This window comes from Barbatula barbatula (assembly GCF_947034865.1).
Source record: "Barbatula barbatula genome assembly, chromosome: 15".
Lineage (NCBI taxonomy): Eukaryota > Metazoa > Chordata > Actinopteri > Cypriniformes > Nemacheilidae > Barbatula > Barbatula barbatula.
This window is the reverse complement of record NC_136778.1, coordinates 4,471,547-4,486,561: the sequence shown is the minus strand read 5'-3', so window position 1 is coordinate 4,486,561 and position 15,015 is coordinate 4,471,547. Positions and strand designations below refer to the sequence as shown.

At 38.1% G+C, this 15,015-nt stretch overlaps 1 protein-coding gene across 2 annotated transcripts in view; it reads left to right on the top strand.

The window, feature by feature from the left end:
* The window catches only part of rcan2 (regulator of calcineurin 2), a 50,801-nt gene that overhangs the window by 32,705 nt on the left and 3,081 nt on the right, over positions 1–15,015 (top strand). Inside the window, exons 1-3 of one of the 2 annotated variants that reach the window (XM_079475274.1) lie at positions 460–677; positions 6,709–6,882; positions 7,177–7,348. In XM_079475274.1, coding sequence (XP_079331400.1) covers positions 591–677; positions 6,709–6,882; positions 7,177–7,348 — 433 coding nt within the window. In that variant the 5' untranslated portion in view covers positions 460–590. Of the gene's footprint in view, positions 1–459; positions 678–6,708; positions 6,883–7,176; positions 7,349–15,015 lie in introns of those variants that run through there. The other variant, XM_079475273.1, reaches the window with a different exon arrangement.

The window sequence follows — 15,015 nt, the reverse complement described above, 5'->3', positions numbered from 1 at the left end:
ATCTGCAGTGCTGAGTCATTCTGCTGTCCTGTGTTTTGTAAGCCTCCAGCCAGTCTTGCCACTAATATTTAGCCAAAAATAGTAGTCGCAAAAATAACAATAAACTATTATTGCATATACTCCCATCAGTTAAACTATTTTAGAACTGTGCTAGAGATTCCAAGGTCATGGGGTTTAATTCTACAGTACTGTATATACTTTTTGTTTTACACAGAATAATTACTGTCCAAAAGAGCAAGCGTCTTAAGGCAACAACAGAGCAAGGAGAGAAACCGAGGAGGTGAGAGGAACAGGAGATAATGGAGGAATAAATAAACGGAGCTCTGGCATGTGCAAGTGCAACCGAGCATTCATAAAAGAGGCAGTGATGTCATCACACAGAGCAAGGGAGTGGGGGGGCTCGCGCTTCGCCTGCCGCCCGCCCGATCGCTCGCTTTCAGAGCGCACACTCTCACACACACGCTCAGAGTTACAACAAGCTCTCCAGAACACCAGCACATCCAAACACAGAGGCTTGCGTGCGTTCAGACACGCTCCGCACACACTCTCTGTCAGGGGCCAGACATCTCTTAACGCTGAGTGAGCCCAGCATGCCCTCCAGAAGCGTGGACTGTAATATCTCCACCTTCATCGCCTGCGCGGTGGACATGGAAGTGTTCACCAGTCAGGAGGTCAAGGTAGGGCAGGAACCTCGAGAGTGACTGCAGGGCTGCGTGTTTGTTTGGGGTTGGCGTGGATGAGTGTTAGCGTAGCTGATTTAGAGAGACATTTAGATCGTCATTCATCATTTTGAAGTACAAATAAAAAAGGGTTGTAATGTTTAGACTTGTGTGGGGGAAATGAACATTTAACAGAGTAGCGTGAACTACTGCGGTAGTATTTTCGAAAGAGGAAGTACACAGCAACTTGGAAAAATAGATGTGAATTTTAAATAGTGGGTTTATTTTGTTGTTTCTTTATAGACTTTATAGACACTTTACAAAAAGACACTTTAACAATTAGTTAAATGAACTTGCAATGAACAATACTTCTAAAGCATTTATGAATAGTCGTTTATGTTAATTTCAGCCTTTACTAATACATTATTAAAATCAAACGTTGTCACTGTTAACATTAGTGAATGCACCATGAACTAACATGAATAACTGTATTGACATGAACTAATAAAGAATTAATAAATACTGAAAAACTAAATTGTTCATTGTTACTTAATGCATTTACTAATATTAACTTATTGTAAAGTGTCACCGAAATGTTTAGTTCTGAGACGTTGCTCTTTCATTGCTCTGGAGATGGAGATCTAATCTACATGTCTGAAACATTTGTTTTGTAATGGACACACATTTGAAGTGTAATATGTATTAAAGTGTAATATTAAAGTGGATATCGCTGTTGTCCTTCTGAAACATTGTATCTTCATTTTTCGTGATTTGTTTCCCCATAAATCATTATTATTAGTCACTCTATATGTTTGTCACTGGGTTTTGCAAATATTTAACCAATATAAAGTTTCAAAAAGTACCTGTCAACGTCGACAACACAGTATTCAGTCATTTAAAAAGTACAATGTTTAGTCCGTTTCCTGGAAAACAGCAAATTTGACGTACAAGGTTTCAGAAGGAAAGCGACGATATCTTAATTCTGATCATCTGTAAGGTGGAAATGAGTTTGCATTGAAATCTTTTGATTAAATCTGAGGGCAGTTTATTAAAAGTTCATTCATTCTGAATATTCTCTTAGACACATGTGAGATCAGAGTCTGTTTCTCTGGAGAAAAACCCATAAAACTTCATTCAAATGTCTCTTGTTCTCTGTGTAATATCACTGTTGTCTATAAGAAATGATCATTAATATTAGCGTGATGTAATAAGCTGTCCTGTGGGATCTCAGACACAGACAATAAACAGAAAAACCTGCGGACTATTAGTCCTATAATAACAGAGAATGTTCCATCTTTTGTCTTTCGAGTGATTTTTCTTGTAAACCTCTTTAAATGATTTCCTGTCAAATTGTTTTCTGGTACCCACTGGTTATTTGTCTGTGGGCAGGTATGCAATGACTGACACCATTGTTGTGACAGCTCTTTCATTCCCACCACACACCATTCATTACGGAAAAATCACTTCATCTCCAGTGCGTCACACTCCTGCCCCTCGGACCCTCTTTTTTTCAAATATGCGATGCTCTCATCTTCCCCACCGCACGCCCTGTCAGACCTCCAGGGTCATTATTGATTTCACATCATTTATTTGGATAGGTGTTTATCTTCAAGCTTTAATGGTTCACCAGAGCTGGTCTGGAATCAGTGAAATGTTGTATAATACCTGCGCGGTGACCATGGTCAGAGAGGTCTTTTGCGTATCTCTGTGGCCTGACAGCATAGCGACTGTGATGAGAATTTTAATGAAGCATGTGAGGAATGTTCGTAAGGAATATTCCAAAGATCCATCTATCCAAAATAGAAGATATGTTTTGTTTCATCATGGAAGAATTTACAAAGGCGAACATGCGCTTGTGTAATGTTTTTTGTCAGCATGAAGTAATGTAGAAAGGAGCTTGGTTATAATGATTAAGATTTCGTTGAATCGAGAAGTGAACAAGTTCAGCTTGTTGATTAATAATACTTTTCCCTGCAGCATCATTTCATAAGCAAGTCTTTTTTCCTCTTATATATAACTAATGTACACTAATGAATAGTCCACAGCAACACCAGAGAATTTAATAACAAATATCTGTCTTTTTCAGTTCATGTCTTTTTTTAATTACTGTTCCTACTGTTCCAGTTGGAGCATTGCTTTGGATAAAAGCATCTGCCAAATGCATAAATATAAACTTAGCCTCAGAGTCTTTCCAAAAGGCATTACTACTATTCGCCAAAATAATAACATGTTTTTAAACCCTTCTGTTACTTGTCCTGTCACTCAAGTTTCTGAGACATGTTTCCCAGCCTGTGCCATGACTGGAGCTGAGCTTCCTGATGCTGAGTAATAGCAGGAAGAGCAGCGGGTCTTCTGGACTCTTCACATTTATTTTCTCCTCGCCGGGAACATTGCAAGTCAGAAGGTCACTTGTATTTTTTCTGGGTGCCATGGAGGTGACCTGCTTCCTCTAATAACAGCACGGACATCTCAGGCACTGCAGCCCAGACTCCATTTCCTGTCATATCGGTTCACCAAATAGTCATCCAAATATTATCAGTACTTTTCCGGTGAGGGAGTTGTCAATAAGCATTTAATTGCCCTATGCTTGTTTGTGCTGGAGGACTCTTGAATGATATAGATATAATCTTGGGAACATTATGTTATGTTGCAAAATGAGATAATTTTCTTTCTTCATGCAAGCATTGTTAACTGGAGTCTGGAAAGATCGTATGGCTTTTTCATTCTTAGTCTCCGGGTGGTACTAAAACGTTTTTAAAGGGGTCATACTGTATGACACGGCTAAAATCAATATTTTCATTTGCTTTAGATGTAATGCAATGTGTATACACGATTTAAGGTTAAAAAAAACGATGTACTTTCAACATACGGTGCATGTTCGTATCTCCTCTCTGATCCGCCTCTCTGAAATGTGCAGATTTTTGACAAAGCTCATCGCTCTGAAAAGCGAAGTGTGCTATGATTGGCCAGTTAACCAGCGCATAGTGTTTGGTCGAATACTGAAATCGTGTGACGGAAATGTACACTTCTTACCATATTTGGAACATCAGGTTCCAAAGCAATTGTACTGACAGGTACGCCCACCTTACCTGCGTATACATTTGGTCAGTTTTAGTCAAATTGTACGAACTAGGGTTGTGGTTACACAAGGCATTTCAGGCAGGTCTGGTGAGCATTTTCACTTTTAGATAGAATGCATCTTTTGTTCCGAAACTTACATTTTTACAAATTTTACGTGTCTAATACATGCATGGGCAACCTATAACACACCAAAGACACAGAAATACACGTATTCGTGCCATATGACCCCTTTAATATCTCAATTGTATCTCATACCTGTAGCAACGAGATTAAGAAGAGAGCGAAAACAGACCCTAGAAATATAATGTTTTTTTTCTATATTTTCAAAAGGAATCTCAAACATCTCTCATCAAATTCTATAAATCATTAATTGTATCATTTATGGTCTTTTTTATTTCAAAACTTTTTATTTTCAGGAAACATTGTCTCCATAGCTTTAAAACTTCTGTCATCGATTGTCATAGTTGTTTAAGACAACAACTCAGATTTAGCTTTTATGGCAACACGCCTGGTAAGGACATACTGTTATACTCCTCTGTAACATTTCCGTTGTTATATTTATTTTCAGATGTTCTGAATGTCTGATAGTTTGTCTCAAATGGTATGAACATATGATCCTAACTATGACTCATCTCTGCCGTCTTGAACTATGTTCCTAAGAGAAGCATTGTGCTGTTTTATAGTTGCACGAGTTATATTTAGCCAAGGTTAAAGTTGAACACAAAAAAGAGGAGCCTGGGGGAGATCTGGCTGGGATCTGTTAAAGATAAATAGCGTTTTTTCATGCAGAGGAAGACTGTTTTAAAAAAGCTCACCATTTCCCCCCTCCACCATATGAAGCTAATTCATCTCCCGACAAACAGGGTCTGGTCTCGATTAAACGCAGAGTACTGTTAAATTTGACATTCATTTTGAGATGAATGTTAGGTTAGGCTTTGTGTTTTCCCTTCTACCACCTCCTGTTAAGAATGTTTTTTTGCCACTAAAACAGTAAATACAAGGCTTGGCCAAGGAACAGTTGTAATTGCTTTAATGCCCACATGCATAGCACACTGCCCTCAAAGAAGACTGAAACAGTAGCATCTCGATTTCTGAAGAGGGAACCATGTGTTCATATTTTGATGCTATTTAAATGTTTTTGGTTTTGTATTGTCAGAAAATCAGAAAGCATGCTGAAGTTAACTGAGGGGTCACTGAGCATTGCGTTAACAACGCAGAGTTGTATAAATGTATACGGTAATGCAATGTAAGTCGCTTTGGATAAAAGCGTCTGCCAAATGCCTAAATGTAAATGTAATGTAAATGTGTGTTATATATAGAATCTGGTTGCACTTTATTTTTCAGTACGTGTACCTATAGTGTACTTAACTAAGAAAGAACTGGGTAGTATAAGGTAACTACATGGTATAAGTTTAGGTTTAGGGGTTATTATATTTACTGGAATAAGTACACCGTATGAACACGGGAAACCAGACTGTAAAAGAAAGTGCTAGAATCTTACCATTGATGGATTTTCTGTCAGGCAGAAAGCTGGTAAGCTTGTGTCGTGGTGCAGTAATTTTATGCTTTAGTGCAGTGGTTCTCAACCAGGGGGGCACACAATGTATAGCAGTCAGAGGTCCATAATCATCATGACATTGTCTTGACAACAATACGACTGATTCTTAACTATCAGGTGTTTTGTCACATCTTAATCATTTTCAAGATTGTAGGTTACATTTTGATAAATGTTGCGTTGTCTTTATGGAAAATACTTACATGTAAATACTCAAATGAATTCTGCAGAAACAAAACGTTTAGAGTGATTCTCTGCTGCAATTACAGTATTTCACATCAAAATATTCCACTCCATATAACCCTACATTCTCTTCCTTCTGCCCATATTTGTATGAAATATTTTGAATAATTTAGGAAAGCAAACGGTTCTAAGGCTCCTTTGACTACCATTTCAATTGACCTACTATAACAGAAATGTCAGTTCTTAGACATTGTTTATTTATTATCATGTAACATCAACTGTTCGAGTGATGAAACGGCAACCTGAGCACAAAAAAAGGAACTTTTGGGTGATTTAGCATTTCACACTACAACAAGTTCCTGTTATATTATTAGCACTGGCTTTATTTAAGAAAGTTCGATTGAAGCGCTTAGTCATGAAGGAGATTATAGATTCCGTGCACATATGCCGCTCAACACACTCATCGACTCAACTGGCATCACCTACTATTGTGGAGTCATTCAGAGACGGGCCTGCCGTCACCGCTGATGTACACCTCACATCCTGACACGCAGTGGACACGACACATCCACAGCTGTCATCTCCGGGGACCGTCTCTCTTGGAATCAAGGTGAAGGAATACTGGAGGTTTCTCACTGGTCGTGACAGGATACAAGGTGTTTGGCGAATTGACGCAGACGAGGAAAGCTGGCTCAGTGATCCATCTGTCTCTAGCTTTAAATATTTTTTGTCCTCACTCTCTGTCTTGGTATTCTTATAGAGCAGTAACAATTTCATAAGTGATAACTTAATGTTATAATCCTATAACACCATTTTTATTGATGTCTACTTGTATTGACAGGAAAGTCCTGTCTCTGCATGTAATGTTTAAGACCACATGCCTGCCAGTTCTGGATATGTGTGTTTCACATTATTTGTTGTCATGCTTGTTTCACTAGCAGTTAATTAATTTTTTTATTTTTTATTATGGTGCATTCGTTGGTCTTATCCGAGTGCCTTTAAAAGTTTTAAAAGGGGGAAAAAAAACACTGAGACATTAGACAAACGTTCCTGTAAAAAGAGACTTAACATATATACTATTAAAAAAACTCAGTGTAAAGAGTTTTTTATTGCTTGCTTGACTTTCGTTGTCCTGTCTGAAGATATATGAATTATTCATGACTTGACATTTGCCAGTGGACTGAATCAGAATCTTCGTCCCTTGTTAATTCTCCTCTTTTTGTCTTACAGGAAATGTTCGAAGCGCTTTTTCTCGCGTACGATGAAGGTGTGACGTTCCAGCAGTTTAAGAGCTTCCGACGTGTACGAATCAACTTCAGTAACCCCAAAGCAGCAGCCAGCGCCAGGATAGAACTGCACGAGACGCCTTTCAGAGGGAAAAAACTCAAACTATATTTTGCCCAGGTGAGAGAAGCTCAGTTTCCAAAAGTGTCATTTGACAAGACACAAAATGTTGTGCAGATGTTTAACTATGTATGCATTCATACCGCTATATAATTTCAAACTTTTAATAGTATTATTGTAAAAAGATACCCTACAGTTGCCAGAATTATTACATAAGCTGTCCTGGATCTTTGGTGACCTCACACAGGGTCATGACCCATGACCTTAGAGTTGATCATCATGAAGTGTTCTTATTCAGTATGGAAAGAGAAATGCATTTGTTTAACTGCATCCTAACACGTTCGTGGCTCTCAGGTGCAGAACCCAACGTCCGATGGAGACAATTTGCACCTGGCACCTCCCCAGCCTTCGAAACAGTTCCTCATCTCCCCTCCTGGCTCACCTCCAGTCGGCTGGCAACAGATTGATGAAGCAACACCAGTTATTAACTACGACCTTCTCTACGCCGTTGCCAAACTCGGCCCCGGTCAGTCACAGCTCATCACATCACATTCTGTCAGAACTGAAGTTTGTGCCTTTTAGGGTCATGCATCTTTAATGTTGTTGTTTCTCTTAGACAGAACGTAAGTTTAAATCTGCTTCATAGATGATGTCACATGTCTCCTTAATAGTTTTAGTATTGATCTCTAAAAGGCTCAGATTTGCTCAGAAACCAGTCTGCAATCAAATGTCAGAGATTTTAATATGAGACATCGCTGCAAGCTCGATTAAAGCTCAAGTGTATGACATTTGGCGGCATCTCGTGGTGAGGTTGCGAATTGCAACCACAGCTCACTCCACCCCTCCCTCTCGAAGCACTATGGTGGCTGACACAGCTCTAAGATGTCAACACATTTTGCTTCTTTGCAGAAGGAGATAACGTATTTACATGTATACAGAAAAAGCTAATTCTAAGGTAATACAAACATAACGCTTCATTATGTAAGGTCAGCTCTAAGGATATAATTATGTTATATTTCAATATAATTATATTATATTTAATAAAATGCATTTCAATAGTTCCTCCCAAAATTTTACATTGGACCTTTAATTCTCCTGAGCTGTGAAAGAGCAACCCCTGAGCAATAGAGTTTTCCATTAGGACGTGCTATGCTACACATAGTTATCCTCTCGAATCAAGCACGTCCATTAAACTCAGTCATTGTTTTAAATTGTCCTCTCTACTGTGGTACAGGTGATTATATCACCCAGTCACTGATCGCTCTTCTACTTCTGACCTTCAGCTGTCTGTGCGTGCGTGTGTGTGTGTGTGTGTGTGTGTGTAGTAGTAGTTACTGTACTGAGTGCTTGTGAGGCTGTGGTGTGTTTTGATTAAACCTGCAGTTGAGATGCTCCTTATCTGTGTGTTTGACAGTCAGTGAAGACAGGGTGCTATGTTTGGTATGGACCACACACACACACATGCATATGTTTTTGAACTGCGTTGTAGGTAAGGGTTTGATGTCACCATTACTGACTTTACATGCAATGCTCTGTTCTTTCATCCCGTGTTACAGAACACAATAAGTTGCCTGTTACAGGATTGCAAATGTTTTAGTGCTGCAGTGCATGCTGGGAATGTAAACAGCAGGACAATACTGTGGACGTCACACCTTTATGGTTCATTTGTAAATATAGTTTAGAGACTGCAGTGCAGACACAGATGATCAATGTGAGTCTACATCTCAGTCAAATCCGAGGCTTGTTCACATGCTTCCATTAATGGTAATAAAATCCAATATTGCTCGTGTAAAAATAACTGAACGTACTAATTTACATCACATTTCCTACAGTGTACACTAGATCTCATGGGAACAACTCGACCATCTCGGTTTAAATAAGCACATGAAGCTCACCTTGTTGACCTTTTCAAATGGGTGCCTGCCTTGTATCTGCGGACCTCCAGTCTCCGATTTTAATTTGTTTTTTATATTATCGTCACGTGTATTAATTACAAATGACACGGCTGGATTTTCATCTTGATGTTAGACATGAATCCTCTTCCCATAGCTTAGCACCAAATATCTCCTCAATAGATGATAAAGAACAAATAAATGTTCTTTACTTGAAATTATACTTGTATATATCTCATTCTGAAAGAGCAAGCTGGCCTTTTTTTGCAAGTAACCCATGCATAATGCATCAGGACAGCAGGTCTGCCAGTATTGACTCTTGTTTAATGAATTTCATCTCACAGTCATATCAGCATGCCCATTCCAATGACCTCATATAAACAATACAGTCTGGAGTTTCTGCTTCTTATTTTCAATAATACTAGACCGCCTGCCAGACTCAGACATTAGCTCAGTTACTCTGCTCGAGGGATATCAAAACACTGGTGCTACATCGATAGTACAATAGAAATTGTTGCCATTGTTTTAATATCATTATAAGATTTAAATTAATATTTAATTTTGAAATTAACAAGTGATTTCTAGAGCAGTGGTTTCTTATAGTTTTCCGTTGTAAGGCCCCCCTTGTGTGGGTCCCATTGCTTTGTGTCCCCCCAGATAAAGACTTATGATCTTAAATGTATGATCTTATTTTTTTACTCATTATTTTACTTGCTGTTATGCATAAACCATGAACTATTACTACAGATGGTCAAATTTCATTAAAACTAATTGGTGTGCAGATGGATGTCCTCTTTATGCAAACGCTGGCCTCTTTTCGTACCGGAGGACAATAGCCTTTCTGACTGCAGCGATTCTCCGCCCTCCTTCCCTGGCCTCCCTGCATTGTTTTTGATCCATATTAACCAACATTTCACTTCGAAAAAAATAAAAACATCCTAAACTTAAAGCGTGAAAAATTATTTGTCTCATATGGGAATGTTTAACGTGGTGCTGTAAATTGACTTGCTGCCCCTAACCTAATGCGGTCACGATAGAGGGGGAAGAAATTCCAAAGGCTGATGGTATTATTTGCATGTTTTTATTTTTGACTTAACTAATATTTTTATGTTTTGTTACCAAAAAAAAAACATCTGGAAAACATCTTGCAACCTCACCCTTGTGGTCTTACGACCCCCGGGGTGTCCCAACCCCTACTTTGTGAACCCCTGTTCTAGAGCATTTCAAATAACTTTAAGAAGCACTGAAATAATGCTGACCCTCATTTGTAGCCATTATGTCTATTAGCTCTATATATCTGTGGAACTGCATTTTTTTTAAATCCATCAAAAACAAAACATTTGTCAATTATCTTCAGCGCTGATTTTGACTATAAATAGAAAATACATCAGAGAGTTTTTACCCATGAGATCAATTTAGTTACATTTCTCGTAATGTACCGTATATCTAAATTATATCAATCTGATCCATCTGCTTTCATGGGAAGATCATCTTGTCAGCTTTTTGGCACATTTTGGCCATGTTCCTTGATTGTGCGTGGTTTGCAGTACGCAGCCTCCGGGAAGCCAGGCCTAAATGCTCTGGCTGGCAGTACATCACTTATGGAAGCAGGTCAATATTGAATGTCACCCACATGTTTGTTTGGGCTATTTTTAGCTGACAGTGTAAAAAGGCGTTTGGGGATTATGAAGTTGGAACATTTGAATTATGCAACAGGACTTGGCATTATGGACTCTCAGCCTCAAGGGATCAATTTCAAAATCCCATGAAAACATCCTGCTGAATTATAAATCTCTCTCTGTCTGTTTTTCTCTAAATAACTTTGAGGGTGTTTGAACTTAACTCTGATGTTTTATCCTATAGTATTTATGTAATGGAGTTATTGCCCATGTAAACAAATGAGCCGTGGCTGTACAGAGAATTAAAATATATACTTTTGTTATTCAGATAAATGCTTTCCATACTCTTAAAGGCTATCCATATTTAATGTGTCTCAAAGTTTTCTTTATTTTAAAACATTCAAGTTGCTCTTTTGGCAATTTTTTTTAAAGGTGCTATTTGTAACTTTTTGGAGGATCTTTTGAAAGAAATGCAATATAAATATGTCTTCAGAGGTGTGGAGTGAGCGGTTGGTTGCAGTTCGTAACCTCACCACTAGATGCTGCTAATTTTCATACACTGACCTTTAGGTCTTTTGCAGAGACTTAATTCAGCAACTGCCCTTGTGATCCATACAACTATGTACTTAATGGAAAATGTGTGTTACACTGTTTTACATCAATATGACAAACCATGCATCATGCATGCTGTTGTAGTACTGCACTTACCGTAATAACATAATGTATACATACTGAAAGCATGTCCACTAGATCTTCTCAGTTTTCTCTGGGAGGTTGTGTAAGTCACTCAGAGACTCTTGCATAATCCCGATGCAGGATAATGAAAATGGTCCACTGCTCCGGGATGATGTGCTTTTACAACCTCTGCTGTGGTCAGGCGATCTGGAGTGTTTACAGTTTTTAAAATTGAGAAGTCACAGACTGGCCATAAAAAGAATGGTCTTTACTTACATCCCAGCTAACAATTTTTTGTTCCCATAATGTCAGAGGAATGTTCCCAGAATGTCCCCCTAACATTCGTTTTTGGTTCCCGGGATGTTGTTATTTTAAGGTTTGTTTTTGATATCCAGGATTGTTTTATTTACGAAAATAGAAAACATGTGTGAAGTACACAGAATCACAGAATTCTATATGTAAGCTGCAACTAATTTGACCAATCATTAAGAACTTTGTGCTATTGTACAAGCTTTGTACAATTTCACTGTCTCTGAATGTTCGACATGACCCCGTCAACCCATGATGGGTTTCAATTACTGTTCAGATTAATAGCCATTGAATGCGATTGAGAAACAAAAAACAAACTGGTGAGCAGTCAACAGCGCTCAAGTGGAACCATGTGGCAAGCTAAACAAACAGCCCATTCAGTCCAGGCACCTTGACTATGTTAGACTGCTGTTTGATGGCAAGAATGATTGTGGTCGTTGTGAAAGTTTCTTTTCCATTGTTACGCATGTTTTTGTGTGTTTCTCCGTTTCCATACACACTTTGTGTTGGAGATGCTCAAAGCGAAATCATACAGTACAACAATGCACACCGAAGCTCATTAAAGCAAAATGCTTTTTGTTGGTCCATACCCAGTTTACAAGGCACATACCCAGCCGCTTAACCCTGAGAAAGCAACGACACTTGAAATGTTCCTGCTGCATCTGTGGAATGCTTAGATGAAAGACCTGGAGCCAAGCACGTGGGCCAAGCAGTGATGCACACCTTGAAGCTGACAGACAAACTAATACTGTATTTATTTCAAAGTCCATAGCCTTTATTGTGATCTGCACAATTCTCAGTACGCTTTTGACTTTCGTTTATATAAACTATTTTATATTGTATTTCTTTTTATCTGCATCAACGTGTTGAAAACTGCAATTTCTTGAATGTAAGGGCTATACAGACATGGAAAAATTTGGGAAATATACAATTGCAGGCCTAAAACAGTTAGGAATAATATTTTTTTAAATAAACAACCTAAAGGCTTCTCAATAAATAAACATTTATTCATTCATTTATTATACATTTCTAGTTTTGTGCTATGCTGAAATATTTAAAGAGAGTTTACCAAAAATATTAAATTCTTTGGGTATTTATTCAACTTCATGCCATTTCTTTTTTCAAAACACAAAAGAAGATATTTAGATATATGTTGGTAACCGGCCCCCATTGACTTCCATTGTATGGACATAAAACCACTAAGACATTTCTCAGATCTTTGTGTTTTGTGTCAAAGTATAATGTTTTGTGTCCCACAGAAGAAAGGCATATACAGGTTTTGAATGACATGAGGGTGAATAAATGATCACAGAATGTTAATTTTTTTGGTGAGCTATTGCTTAAGGGTATTTGAGGTATACAGTAAGTAATAATAATAATAAATAATAAAAAATGTGTCCTATGTTCTGACATAGCAACATTTTGAAAACAAACTGTTGTTTTATATTATTAATATTTGTATTTATCATATAAAATAGCATAAGAGAGATGATCTTCATTGTTACTTTTGCTTCAAGATTTTTGCCATCACAACAAATGTGTGAGTTTGAAAGTGATGCTATCAATGGATCAAAGTACTGTACAGCATTAGCCAGATTTTAATAGTTGTGTATATTTTTAGTCATGGTGCTAGAGCCAAATACACATCAATTGCTTTTGAGCACTTTTCCCTCACTTGCTCTTGCAGCTGTGCCTCAATATCAAGCTGAATCCTCCTTCACTCATGCCTGTACAGTTCCCATTATACAAAAGCTTTTTTTAATCAAAAGACGAGCTTATTTTTGGACGGTCGCTATGGAATTCCGAAATAGTCGTTTTAGGAAAGGAGGGCTTTGAAACGACCAAGGGAGGCGTTTTACCCCTTTTTTTAAAGGAATGTTCTAAAAATACCCCCATCGCTTCCTTAGTGCCGGCCCACTAAACCCACTATAAATCCATCTGGCCTTTCCACAGCCATACTCGTTCACCCCCTACGTTCTTCTCAGACGCTTGTCTCGCACACACATGCCTCTTGATGAGCGACGCTCATGAACTGCAGCCGCGAGCCGAGGAGTTGTGCTCTGCATGCCAATGAGATCACTGCTGTTGTAATAAAGCCTCATTTCATGGTGGTATTTAGCATCCCCCTCTTGTTTTTCAGGGATGAATAAGCTTACAATTTAGTCCCCTCGTTTTGAATGGTAGCTATGGAGGTCTACTTTCGATGCACACTTTTTTACTTTAATGAGCTTGATTACGTGCTCACTTTCCTTCCCTGGCTGTCTGACCCTTGACGTCAATATGCAGCATTGACGTCACAGCAGATTCAGAGAGAGCTCTCGAGAGATTACAGAACAGAGAGCGGTGGAGGCAAGACACTTTTGAAGGAACGTAGCAGTGAGATTGTTTGAACGAGCGTGTTGTGAATGAATAAAATATGAGACGTGTAACTGGAAGAGGAATTGGGGCAAAACAGTCAGGAAGCGTTTTGTGCGTCTTTGTTTGTGTATGTGAGAAAGCACAGGGTAGAGATGAATGAACACACATACAGAGAGAGAGAAAAATTGCGGGCAGAGACTTTGAAAGAGAATTAGATAAGAGGGCCATTACAGTGCGCTGAATACGCCAGGTAACCACAATGCACTGCATATTTATGCCACCCCAAAGGCATCGTGGTTAACTTTGATTTTAACGCTGTCCTGCAAACACACACATGCATATCTGTTCAGCACATTTTTGTACTCTTTCCAGTCTTTTGCGTACCAGGGTTGGTGAGTGATGTGGAATTGTGAGGGATTGTGTGTGAGGGTCCAGTTTAAAAGTAAAATCATAGAAACCAAGGCAAGGTGAACAGAGATACCTTTACGACACAAAAATGATACGGGAATATACTGGAAAATACAATGCAACGTACAGTATTATATCACACATTTCCATATGTTGAAACCAAGTGCTTATATTTTTCAATATATTAAAATAGAAATATTATTCTATATATTTTCATTTACGTATTAATTGTTTCATATATTGAGAGTTAATATATAGGAAAATATATCTTCTTTGCATAAGGGTAGTAGTTTCTCAGTATCCAGGGTTGGTTATGTGATGTCAAATGCTTAAAAAGCTACTGCATGGAACATTGCAGTTTTTTTCTGGCTACCACAGCAATTATGACTTCTTAAAATATCCACCAATTACTTTCCACACAGCAATGTCATGGGAAGGAGCGCCCCCTAGACGTGGCTTTTAGAATAGGGCAGAAATTACTTGATCGTTCTGCAATGTTTTCATTTAATTCTCCATTTAAAATCTCTTACTTTCATCCGTAAAGGTGTTTTGTTGTCCAAAGGCTGAAGAATGAGGATGTTCCAGTACAAATATTCTAAAATGTTTCAATCAAGACACATTTTCTTAAAAAGCAAATGACCTAGAATAATACAAAAGTGTTTATGCTCAAAACGAAACTAAACATTTTATTACTGCCCCATTTGGCAGATATTTTCTTAAATGATCTTTTCTCAGATTGAATATCTTGCGTCAACAAACAACTTTGTTACTGGTTTGTTTTGATTTTATTTATTTTAATATTCAAATTTTCATGTTTGGTTGTGGTATGTTTTACACATTCTCCTAATGTGACTGTTTTCAAAAACTCTGTACATGATCTGGGTGCACCCACTGTATATTCAGCATTTGTTCATGTCCTATGGTGTGACAAC